The 12,550-nt window shown below is 43.4% G+C and overlaps 1 protein-coding gene across 2 annotated transcripts; it reads left to right on the top strand.

Moving 5' to 3' along the window:
- Nucleotides 1-3,878: 3,878 nt before the first annotated feature.
- LOC105558787 lies at nt 3,879-8,491 on the top strand. 2 transcript variants are annotated; one of them, XM_012006695.1, is made up of 5 exons: nt 3,879-3,944; nt 4,024-4,386; nt 4,498-4,626; nt 4,704-5,665; nt 5,811-8,491. In XM_012006695.1, exons 2-5 carry the CDS (start codon nt 4,050-4,052, stop codon nt 7,506-7,508), a joined length of 3,126 nt encoding a protein of 1,041 aa, XP_011862085.1. In that variant the 5' UTR covers nt 3,879-3,944; nt 4,024-4,049; the 3' UTR covers nt 7,509-8,491. The 2 variants fall into 2 exon arrangements, with proteins under 2 accessions (XP_011862085.1, XP_011862084.1); XM_012006694.1 differs by lacking the exon at nt 3,879-3,944 and having other exon boundaries at nt 3,956-4,386.
- Nucleotides 8,492-12,550: the final 4,059 nt, after the last annotated feature.

Here is a 12,550-nt window from a genome sequence, read left to right as displayed (position 1 = left end):
CTTCTACAATTTAATTAAATAATTAATATTAATAACACATTATCTACTAACTTCGTTCCAATGTTCACTGCCGTCGTTGAAATTCATTTTTCTTGCAACGAAACAAAACTATTTAAATACAGCTATTTTTCGCTGAAGTTGAACCACTTCGAACTTCAAGCGACAAAACGACGAGACGGTAACTTTATGCGCGTCGATCGAGGGAGACAGAGTGGGGGAACTGTATCCAGCGCTTTGACGCTGCATGAAATGGCACCTTTAAGGTCCCATTTCATTGACGCTACGATTTAGCGTCAAATATAGTCACGTGACAAATATAGTGACTAGGGCTGCGTTCAGAAACGTCACCCGAATGCACCGGTGTATCATTTTATCCTTGTTTAACATACGGTGAGCAACAAGGATAGAATAATACGCTGGAGTACTCGAGTGGTGTTTCTGAACGCAGTCCTTGCGACACCCAGTCACACCACGGCACACTGAAAAGTTGAGACGGTCTCAACTTTTCCCCCCCTACGTCGAGAAGTCACTAGAGAACTCATTTGCCGCTGGTTTCTAGCGTCAATGAAATTGCACCTTAATAGTACCCTGAGGCTGGTATTACATTTGTCGTACGACAAAGTTTTTAAGCGTATTGATTGGCTGAAGGATAGTAAAATTCTCGAGTATCTAGAAACTTACTATTCAGCGGCCAATCGACACGCTTGAAAAATTTGTCGTACGACAAATGTAATAGTACCCTCAGACTACGGATTGGGATTGGGATTAGATTGAAATTTAACCAATCACAGTAAAGTTTACTAATCTCAAGTTCAGTAACTTTTAAGCCTATCACACAATGCCAGGCAACAAGCAATAGGAATAGAGAATAGAATTTTTGACGCGTTGGATTCGTCGGAAATTTTCATCCAACCAATCCAACACGTCAGAAATTCTATTCCCTGTTCCTATTGCCTGTGCTTTCCTATTGTGTGATAGGCTTTACTCTGATTGGTCAAATTTCAATCTAATCCCAATCCCAATCCGTAGTCTGATACGGGCTTCACTGTCTTGTTCGCTCTTATAACGACCGTGTTTTAAGATATACCACATGCTTAGTATTAGGACGATTATCTACCAAATGTTTCTCTTTAGCTACCTGCGCGGGAATCGCGATAAGTACCCAGTGAGAAATGATTCGTCGATCGATGTCGAAATGATGTCGAATCGACATCGATACCGTCAAATTGACGTCGATTCGACATCGTTTCGACATCGATCGACGAATCATTTCTCACTGGGTAGGGCGTGCGCGCTTGAGAGAGAGACGAGTTTCCGCGCAAAAAGGCTCGGTGGTAAGGTGAGCTCAAATCCCGACCGTCTCGCAAGGGTCGCACGGGAGGCATTCTATTCTATTCTATTCCTTTCTAAAGGCCTGTGTCCACGAACTTGATCCAAGCTCTAGTTCCGAGAAATATGTAGCCAATGAACTTGTAGCTTTTATGGAATAGCTGCGAGTTGATTGGCCACACATTTCTCGGAACTAGAACTAGGGCCAAGTTCTAGCATCGTGGACACAGGCCTTCAGACAAGACAAGACGAGACGCAAGACGCAAGACGCAAGACGCAAGACAAGACAAGTAGAATTATGATGTAGAATTTAGAATTTAGATAGATGTAGAATGATGTAGAATTTAGAATTTAGAAAGATATAGGAATGATGTAGAATGATGTAGAATTTAGAAAGATGTAGAATGGTGTAGAATGATGTAGAATTTAGAATTTAGAATGGTGTAGAATTTACAATTTAGAATTTAGAAAGATGTAGAATTATGTAGAATTTAGAATTTAGAAAGGTGTAGAGTGATGTAGAATAATGTAGAATTTAGAACATGAGGAGAGCATGATCAGCAAAGAGGTGGCACTATCTAAAATTCCAAGAATTGAATTTCCGAGAATTTCCAAATTCAAATCGCGAAAATCGAGAATCGAGAAAATGGTAAAGTATCAGGAGAACATGATCAGCAAAGAGGTGGCACTATAAAAAATTCCAAGAATTGGATTTCCAGAATTTCCAAATTCAAATCGCGAAAATCGAGAATCGAAAAAATGGCAAAGTGTCAGGAAAATATGATCAGCAAAGAGGTGGCACTATCAAAAATTCCAAGAATTGGTTTTATACTGCTTAAGTTTTTTTCGTGTGATTGGGCCCTTACAGTTACTCAAAAAGTAACGAACCGTTACTTTGCAGTTACTTTCTTGCAATGAAAATAAAAATATCAAATCTGCGTTTGAATTGTAAAGTGTCGATAAAAATGTTTATGTGCAAATGCAAGGCCCAATGCGATCTGTGGAGGTTTAAAAAATATATAAAGTAACTATTGATGTAACTGTTAAATTAGTTACTTAAGTTATCGAAAAAATGTAACTGGGTAAGTTACAGTTACAAATGGGGAGAAAGTAACGAAGTTAAATTAGAGTTACCAAAAAAGTAACTGTAACTGCAACTTCGTTACAAGTAACGAGTTACTTCCCAACCCTGAAGTTAACTATTAGTTAGCTTACCAAGAGGTAGGAAAAACTGGCCCTAAGTGAAATTTCAATCTCCCTAAATTGAAAATAATAGAAGACTAGCTCGACTGTTAAAGAAAGGACCCCCCATTGCCCCCCCTGGTCGATCCCGTTGGGGTCGGATCCGTGGTGCGCGTAACGTAGTAACACCTGTCGCACCACCTGTTGCACCGCGTCATTAAAGCCGCGTTCCAGCGTCCTAGTCGAGCGCGAAGAAAGCGACGGACGGGCGCGCGTGCGCACCACTCGTGCGACAAGATTCACTTCGTCTCTCCGTCTCGTCAAACTGGTCATCGCTTTCACTCACTCTCACTTCGCCCCGCGTTCACGAACGCCACTCGGCGTCCCACGCCATCGCGCAGTGCTGAATCTACTTCGTTGCGATCTCGACCCGTAAACGATCTTTCTCCTCTCGCTTTTATAGATACTTGAATATTTATCCCAATATGTGTATTTTACTCCCGAGTAATTTATGAAAATGTTTCTAAGATTGCGGATGATGATGTGTTCGAGCTGTGACTCGTTCTCTGCTTATTTGGAGCAGTAATGATTTGATTCCCGAAAAGTGAAAGGTAGTTCGAGCTCACAGCATATCCTTGCATCGTGACTAAGCTGAATATTACATTTGTCGTACGACAAATTTTTCAAGCATGTTGATTGGCTGCAGGATAATAAAATTCTCGAGTATCTAGAATTTTTTTATTCTGCTTAAGGCTAATATTGCATTTGTCGTGCGACAAATTTTTCAAGCGTGCTGATTGGCTGCTGAATAGAAAATTTCTAGAGACACTCGAGAATTTTACTATCCTGCAGCCAATTAACACGCTTAAAAAAATCTGTCGTACGACAAATGCAATGCCAAAGCGTTACGACTGGAACAGAGCGTTTTAGGCTATTTATTATTATCTACCTATTTCTTCTTAATCCGCGTGTATAAATGACATATAGATAAGAACTTAAGCTATTTCTTCAGTTTCTCGATAAGTGGCGCGATAGATACGCGTTCAATCCGTTTTCAACCACGACTGTGCTCGGCGGATCAGCCCGATTTTCCAACGGTAAAGCGACCGGTGAGAACCGGAGTCTTTCAATTGCGCTCGCTCCGGCGCCCGCGACTCCACGCGGGGGACTCCGCCCCTGCCGCGCTGCATCTCCTCCCACCACGCGCGGCCCCCGCGTACTGGTCGCAGTCCCTTTAAAATTTGAATCACTGTCGGTTACCGAAACCCGCCGTGACGGTGCTCCACGCGCGAGCGGCGCAAGTGCGCATCGCCATCCGTCTGGTCTGGTTGGGCAATCGCGCGCGAGGCGGACCCGCGAATCCGGGACCTGCGAGAGGCACGATCGGCGGGGGCGACCTGTTGATTTCCCACGCGGATCGTCGTGGCCGTGAGGTGAGTCCGTTTGGTGGGACTACGCGGCATATCGCCGGTGGGGAGACTCTTCTCGCGGCTCCGATCGGTCTCGTTGCAGCGCGGACCGACATCCGGCTGCGAGCGATGTCGGAGACGAGCGGGGATAACGGCAAGTACAAGTGGACGCCCGAGAGCACCGCGCTGCTGGTCTCGGTGTGGTCCGACCGGCAGGTGCAGAAGCAGCTCGAGTATGCGCCGCGGCCGCAGGTGATCTGGGAGAGCGTGGCCCGCTACATGAAGAAGAAGGGCTACAACGTCTCGGGCAAGCAGTGCCGGTCGCGCATGAAGCAGGTCCTGGTGTGCTACCGCGAGGCCAAGCGGGTGGGCACCCGCGCCGGCGTGGAGCAGTACTACGAGACCATCGACCGGGTGCTGAAGAACAAGCGGATAGACAACGTCAACGTCGGCGTGGACACCGTGGGTGAGTACGGAGAACGCGCTGGTCGCGGGACTCGCTTGATACGGCGCCTCAAAATATTTTAGTGCTATCGTACGGTGTATACATATATCGGAGTTGTTTCTCTATTATTAGACGCAACCGTCAAGTCGCCGCCGAAGGACATGAAGACCAACAAGAATCTGCAGATGAGGCTGAAAGCTCAGGAGCCTGTGCAGTCTCTCTTCCGGACGGAGGCTCTGTCTCCCACGTGGACGATGGGCTGTAAGGCGTTTTGCTTTTCTGTAGGGGATCTTGTTTGTCCGATGATGCCTGACTTGACGCTCTTTTCTTCCACGCAGACGAGAATGAGTATCCAGATTCACCCGAGTCGAACGAGACCATCATAGCCAAGCCGTACAGAGTCTTCTCTCCTACGCGGGACGTTGCCATAAACACCGGCGAGCGTTTCATTCAGATCGGCAATCGAGCGGTGCAGACAAATCCGATCGTGATAGAGAAGCCGATACGGGAGGACTATCGGCAGAACTTACTGGCTCCTGTTCCGTACGCCGAGATCCCTTTTCAGAACGCGGTGCAGAACGTGCAGAATCAGATCATTCAGGAGAACATGCAGCAGTATCAGAATACGCAGCAGCAAAGTTACACCGGGTGGAATCAGTTGCCGCAGCAGGCTGTGCCGGCCAACAATCGGCTCAACTTTCAGCAGAACGTGCGCAATTTGAACCAGCAGTACTTGCCGAACGGAACGGCGCAGAACAACGTGATGCAGAATCCCGGCGCGGAGAACATCGGGCGTCAGCAAAATCAGCTGCACCGTGGTGCGCTGTACGCGGATAATCAGGCGATGCCGCAGGAGCCGCGTAAAGTCACTTACGCGCAAAACCTGACGGCCACGTACCGGCAGTATCAGGACGTCGCGCCTCGTTTCGCTTGCATGGCGAATGGATCGCTGTCGCCGGACTACTCGCCGGACGTATCGCAGAACCTGAACGACGCATTCTGCCTGTCGAAGAACGACGACAAGACGCACAATTTGAACGAGACGTACAGCCGACCCGTTCACGCGGACAATCCCGCGGACGCGACGGTCGTGACGAACAACGCGACCTGTAACGACGACAGTCTGCTGCTGGAGTTTCTGCTGGACTCGCCCACTCCGTCGGAGAACGGTGGCAAGTCGCGGAACAGTGCCGTGAATACGGACGAGGTGCCGAGCGCACCGCTCAGGAAGAAGAAGGCGCAGAAATTGGAGCAGCTTATGCTCAACGCGATTAATTCTCAAAATGAAGTCGTTAATAAGGTTGCGCATTTATTTCTATTAGACCTTATCGTGCTCCTCTTGTGACCGTTACATTAATATATTTTTCTTTCTCTCTTGTTTTTAATCGCTTGTACACATACACTTAATTTCTCTATTATAATTTTACGTTACTTTGACTTTTCAGATCTTGGCTGCGCAGAATGACATGGTGTCGCGATTCCTCGACGTGGACAGAGATCGGCAGAACCGGCTCGAGAACAGACTGGATCACTTGCTGAACGTCGTCCACGCTACAGTACTCAACAAGAACGAAACGCCGCCGTCACCGCCAACGCCGCCGCCGATGCCGGAAACTGCGATCACCTCCTTGCTGCCGCCACCGAGGCCCGGAATGATCCCGCCCAAGTTAGATCTGGTGCCGCCGAAGCCCTGTCGCGTTCCTTGCACGATGCCGAATTCGAACGTGGAGTTAGTCAATCAGAATCCCATTATCACTCGACCCGGCGTCGTGTCTCCGACCAATCCAGGGGGTAGGAAGCTCGGCACAATATGGTCGAAATTGGGCCCGGTGTCCACGTCGCCGTTCGTGAAGGCTCAGCAGCGGCTTGGCTTTCAGCCGGTCTTCAACAATGACGTACGCACGAAATCGTCGGCGGAAAGGCGCATCATCAGGGAGATCGGCGGGCTGCGCATGGACATGCGTAGCTTGATCTACGAGACTGCGAAGCTGCTGGAGGCGGAGCGCGGCCTCGAGGAGAAGATAGAAAACGCTCGGCTGGAACTGGACATGGGTGAGATGTTAACCGCGCGCAGGAAGCTGTTCACGCAGCGAGAGCCCACTCCCATCATGATACTAACCGCGGCGTTCTTGGACACCGAGTGCGCCGTCTACGAGCAAGACCCGCCTTACCACGGCACCTGGGACTCGCGGAAGAAGGCATTCAAGTACGCGCGCCGGGACAATCTCCTGGCCGGACAGGGCGAGAGCTACGAGCGTATGCGCGAGTTGAACGCGGCGATACGACACAGTTACCCTGGCTGCGAGCCGTACGACACGTCGACGCCGGCGAAATTGCCGGCTAATGTCGCCGAGAAAGAAGCCGAGGTGCCGAAGCAAACTATTCAACAACTCGCGCGGCTCGTGATGAACAGCGCGCGATGGCGACATTCCGCTCCGCAGCAGCAGAGTTTAGCTCGTCCTGCAGTTCAACCGGTGGATCAACGCGCCCGGGATGTCGAGTACAACGTGACTTTCACCGCTCCGAAGGCGAACGCGCCTCCGCCTCCCGATGAACCGCTAGGATTCGTTAAGCCGCAGAAACCAGGCAGCCGTAACGAGGCAGCTTTCAACGGTGGACCGTCGGAAAATAATCCGCGTGGTCAATCCAAGTTTCCGATGGGCTTCACCACTACTATGTTAATCGCCAATGATCAGAAGAGCGCGACTCTACCGAGGCAGATGAACGGCGGACCATCTAAAGCCTTGGGATTCGTCGACAATCCGTTGACCGATCGCAAGAACAATGTTCGCTTCATGGACGAAGCATTAGTTGAGCTGCAGAAAATGTATATCGAGCGTCAGAACGCTGCGATGTCCGAGGCACTGTTGCCTTTCGTAGTGAGTAACGGTGATAGTGCGATAAGCGCGCAGAATCGCAACCTGATAGAGCGCTACGTGAACGATCTGATGACCAAGAAGTCGACTAGGGACAAGGACACAGACTCGGACAACGACGACGAGTATCTGGACACTACCACCAGTATGCATCCAACTTGCGTGGTGCGCAGAGGCTCATTGACATCGAACGGCACAGCATCGACAGAAACTGCTCATTCGGTGAAGCTCGGCAAAGCGGCAGCTAATCATTGTAGAATAAGTTAAGCGCGGGGGGAAAAAAGAGAGAAAGAAACTTATTTTTATATACATATTTTTCACTTGCGCGATCAGTCTTCCCGATAATTGCTCAATTGTATGCGCCAGGTTCCTCGTCACTTGTTACTTTATGACGCACATATTGTTTTTCGATCAACATTATATTCTGGTAATCGTAAAACAAGTAATTGCCTTAGAGTTCGGAAACATGAAAGCTTGAGTTAGCGATACGGCTTAAGGTTTAACCCTATTAATCCTTAAATACTAGTGAATATAAAGTTACAGGTGAATATAACGATACTACATCGTTTCCAAGCAGACTTAATCCTTAAAAATCTAAGATTTTTATAATACACTTAAGCGAATCGATATTTTTCAGTTGTCCTTGTAAAGAGACAAAAGATACATGAAAATTACTTGAATCTAATCCATTCAATGCGAGTACATAAGGATTAATGTAGATCTTATTAATAGTTTGTCTCTACATTGCTAATGTTGTATATCAATGAATCCAATGTAGTGACTATGTTATTACTATATAGACTTTTGAGGAATAATACATTCCGTAGAAGTATGTTATACGCGTACTAATAAGTTGAATCGAGCACACAGTGCAATGGTATCTATCGAGGCTTCTTTTGTCGATTGTTTTCATTGTTTAGATCTTATTATACAATGTTTATCACTTTTGTGTTATATAGTCTATGCATCTGCTATGCATATAGTATGCATAATTATGAGCAAATTCATCGATCAAGCAAGCTTCCACGAGTATCGCGCAAGGTTCAAGAAAGGAAACTTATATCTAGAATTCTTATGGGAGCAATCGTATTTTTATAACCATGACTTAAATTTAAACGTATGATTTTGTTATTCTGCGATATATGTTCATCGTCTTCGTTTCAATGTGTCAAACTTGCGACGTGCGAATTGAATTTCATTTATAAACAAGTGCCTTATTATTAATAAAGAATATCATCTATACGTATCAACTTGTACGTCTTGTACACTTGTACTCCTTATACGTCATATAAGAATTGTTAAGAGATCGTCGTCAATTCGTTGCAACAAAATTATTTTTATGCCACACTTATTTCAAATATCTTTATTCATCAAATTTATGTTCTGCTTACATAATATATATAGCAATAGTCACGAATAATATACGTGATCAATATTATAAATGCATAAAAATGTGCGCAGAAAAGTTTATCAAGCTGCACAATTACAGTAATTGTATAAGTACGTATTCCTCTTTTCGTTCGTTGTTACAATTACTTTTGTGAGGTAGTTTAAGTGCCAAATGACAGTGATAGTCGACGACGTTCCCGTAGAGGGAGAAACTTTGGAAAAAAAAGAGGTAGTTTAAATTCTAGCAGCACGAGAGATTCAGTTTTTAGGATCAGTAATATATCCAAAGAAAAGCGATGTCACGTCGCGAGCGCCTCTTCCTTCGTTCGAGGAAGTCTTCACCGTCTTCACTATAGTATACACAAATGGACGATCTATTTGGAATTCTTCCTCGTAAACCATAGCAAAAGTCTGTATCACCATACCTGTAACATAATCATTGTAAAGTACCGGAGGAATCTCCCCGGGGAAAAAAGACACATCCAATTTTATTTAATTGTATAAAAATGTCAGATTTGATAAAATTTGATCAGATCATATCCTAATTTCAATGCATCCATTTATAAGTATGTCAAATCAGAAGTGGTCAGATATAGTCAGATAGTCTGATTTGATATATTTATAAATGGATGCATTAAAAGTTGGATATAATCTGATTAAATTTTGTCACATCTGACATTATTTGATACAATTAGATAAAATTGGATATACAGCTTTTTCCCCCGGGTCATCAAATCCGCCTATCTGTGAGACTCCATCCAGAGATAGACGGACTCGATATATCATTTCTACCAGTATTTGATAGTATAGCATATTAGATATTATCTCATATGTTACGCGGATAATGTCTAATATATCTACTATTAGGCCTGGTCTACAACAAGTCGTTAGTCAGAATTATGTCTTTCATCCAGAACAAAAAGGATCAACATATAGTTCCGACTTCTAATTAACGACCAACAACTCGTTGTAAACCAGACCTTAGTATTTTCTTGCACTATTAATAATGTCAAACGAGCACATTGAATAATGTGATGCAAATATTTTAACGCTTAACACGTGGCAAGCATAACACTAAGGCGCGCATAGTGCATCAACTATAACTCAAGTAGAACACAGTATAAGCATCACAAAAAGCCGTAATTATGTTGTTGCCAGTGTGAAAAGTGCCGAATGTCGAATGTCATCGTATTGATACTTTAGGGCCGGTTTTCATCAGTGTCTCTTTCCAACTGTTCTCTTAGAAACAGACGAACAATGAATTAAACTAATTGTAAGATTAAAATTAAGCGACGTTGGTGAAACTGGGCCTTAGACGATTAGATTAATCGTCGATTTCGTAGCATTTGAAAGTTGTGTTTCGTCTCTTTCCTTTCAGTATACAAGACCTTCACATAACAGGGTATGTGTCATGGAAATTTTTGGAATAGATTCCAATCGTAATCATTCTGTTTTCCTTAGAAAATACAATAGAAATCTAGGAAATAATTAAACAATTTTCGATCGAAATCTATGCCGAAAATTTCCATGACACGTGCCCTGAAACGTAATTCTATCACTTGCAACATCCTAAATCTTATACCGCTTTAAATGACACAAGAGATCGTTTCATATAAAATTAATTATCTCTTTAGAGTTCGTTGCGGTTATATTCTTGGAGTTGGAGATTTTTGCCGCTTCAATTAAATAAGTATTTAAGGGAATATATACCTGAAGTGATAGAAATTAACATAAAGATGATATGTGAAAGAGATCGCGAAAAAGCAAACACTTATAAAGTATAATATGATTTCCTCATGCAATCGTTTTACATCATTCGTACATACATTTTTACATAAAATTCCGTTACTCGATTATTGTGTGCACGCACTGAAAAACAAATTTTCGCTACCGTAGCTAATTATGGTTTGCTAAAAATATTTTGCTGCCATAACTATGAATTTCTAAAGCACGGCAAACGGTTTGCTGTCGCACCTAATACAATAGGCACAGTAGCAAAATATTAGCTAACTAAATATTAACTGTCCATATTTTATAACTGAAATTTAGTTGCCACATGCAGTTTTTAGCTACGGCAGCCACATTTTTCTTTCCGTGCGGGTAGTTTTAAAACATGAAAAAACATAAATTTGAATAAGCTTTTATTAATTCTCTGGTAAAATGTAAAGATACAATTTCGAAAAGTCCAATTATGTCAAAAGTAAAACGATTATTATAAACTTCAATTACGTATCTCTTTTTACGTTAGGATGCAAGAAACGTTAAGGATCATTGCATCGCCAACTACCACAATCGTTCATAAGTTTATCAGGATTATTTCATTTGATTTGATCTCTAAACTATCGAACTAATTAAATTTGGTAACGTATCCGGCGAACAGCGTAACGTAAGATTCTTCTTGCGGTTTCGAGTTAATGACGGCATAGAAGAATGGATGATCGATATGAATTTCTTCGGGTGTCTCGCCGATAACAAGGGAATAATTCACCGTCAGGACTCCTGAAACAAATCATCGATTTCCGTAAGGCTTCATTTCCACTTTATTCTTTCGACACATCCCTCGTTCCATGCCTCGTGTTCTACGCATGTTTCTGATTCCTGCCGTATGTGATAAAACGCAACGAGGTAACTCGCTATTTTCATGCTGCATGCTCCATTTCCATTTGTGTAAAGTTAGTCTACTTTATAAAGGGAGTTAGAAAAATGGATGAATTCTTTGTACAAGAAAATTGCAGAATTATATGGGTGATTGCTACAGGATCTCGCAGAAACCTACACGGAGAGACCGATATGGTTGCCACATGTCTAATTAGGGTTGGAACAACCCTAATAAATAGTAATATGTACTTGGGACAGCTATATCTGTAGTTGTCGCACCCACATTGGTGAGATAATTAATGGAGACAACTGTATGCATTTTGTACAGCAAACTTAGTGGATATTGCAACACAAAACAATGTAGATGCCCCTACTATTTATACGGCAACATTTTCATTTTAGTTATTCTTGCTTTAGCCGGTCTTTCCGTGTATGCGTATGTATAAATTTGATAGTCAGAACAACTATAGTAATCGCATGATTAGCGCCGCGTGCTCTGTTACTAAAAAATATCTAATAATTTAGTAACTGCGATTCCCATGCAGGAGTAATTATTCGAAAATATTCTCTCTCTCTCTCTCTCTCTCTCTGCGCATAAAAAAATTACATGCTACATATGATTAAATAACTGTTGAAGTACAACACATGTCGATTTGCTATCTATTATCACTCAGTATTAAAAGTTTATGCTCTCTTAACTACTACATTTGTGTCGAGCTTCATATTTTTCGAAAAAACACCACTTTAAACGTCTGTAATTTATTACACAGTGGGTTTGACGACATACCCACCATGCAGATTTACGTTACTTTCGTTTTTAAGGTTTGACTTGATGCTGCAGAGGTAAGCATGATCCATTTCCCAAATCCCACCATCCCGACTACCGCTAAAACAATCATTTATTACTGTAAAATTGTTCATTATCGATATGGCCGTCAAATCTAGGAAATAATTAAACAATTTTCGATCGAAATCTATGCCGAAAGTTTCCGTGACACGTACCCTGAATCGTCATTCTATCACTTGCAACATCCTAAATCTTATACCGCTTTTAACAAGAAATCGTTTCATAACGTATCAAATTAATTATCTCTTTCGAGATCGTCGCGGTTATATTCTTGGATTTGGAGATTTTCGCCGCTTGAATTAAATGAGTATTTAAGGGAATATACAGGGTGGTCCAGTGATGAGTAGCTTAACTTCAGGGGCGTATTCCTTGGACAATTCTAAGACGAAACATCCATTTGAGTTTTTGCCGAAAATCGCTTCCCTGAGAAATGGCAGCCGTTTGAAAAATTTTTGTTTGGGTTTCGAGCGGGTGT

The sequence above is a fragment of the Vollenhovia emeryi genome, unplaced genomic scaffold (assembly GCF_000949405.1).
Source record: "Vollenhovia emeryi isolate VEMERY1.0 unplaced genomic scaffold, V.emery_V1.0 DF939310.1, whole genome shotgun sequence".
Classification (NCBI taxonomy): Eukaryota; Metazoa; Arthropoda; class Insecta; order Hymenoptera; family Formicidae; genus Vollenhovia; species Vollenhovia emeryi.
Note: the sequence above shows the minus strand (reverse complement) of the source record. Positions and strands in the feature narration are given on the sequence as shown.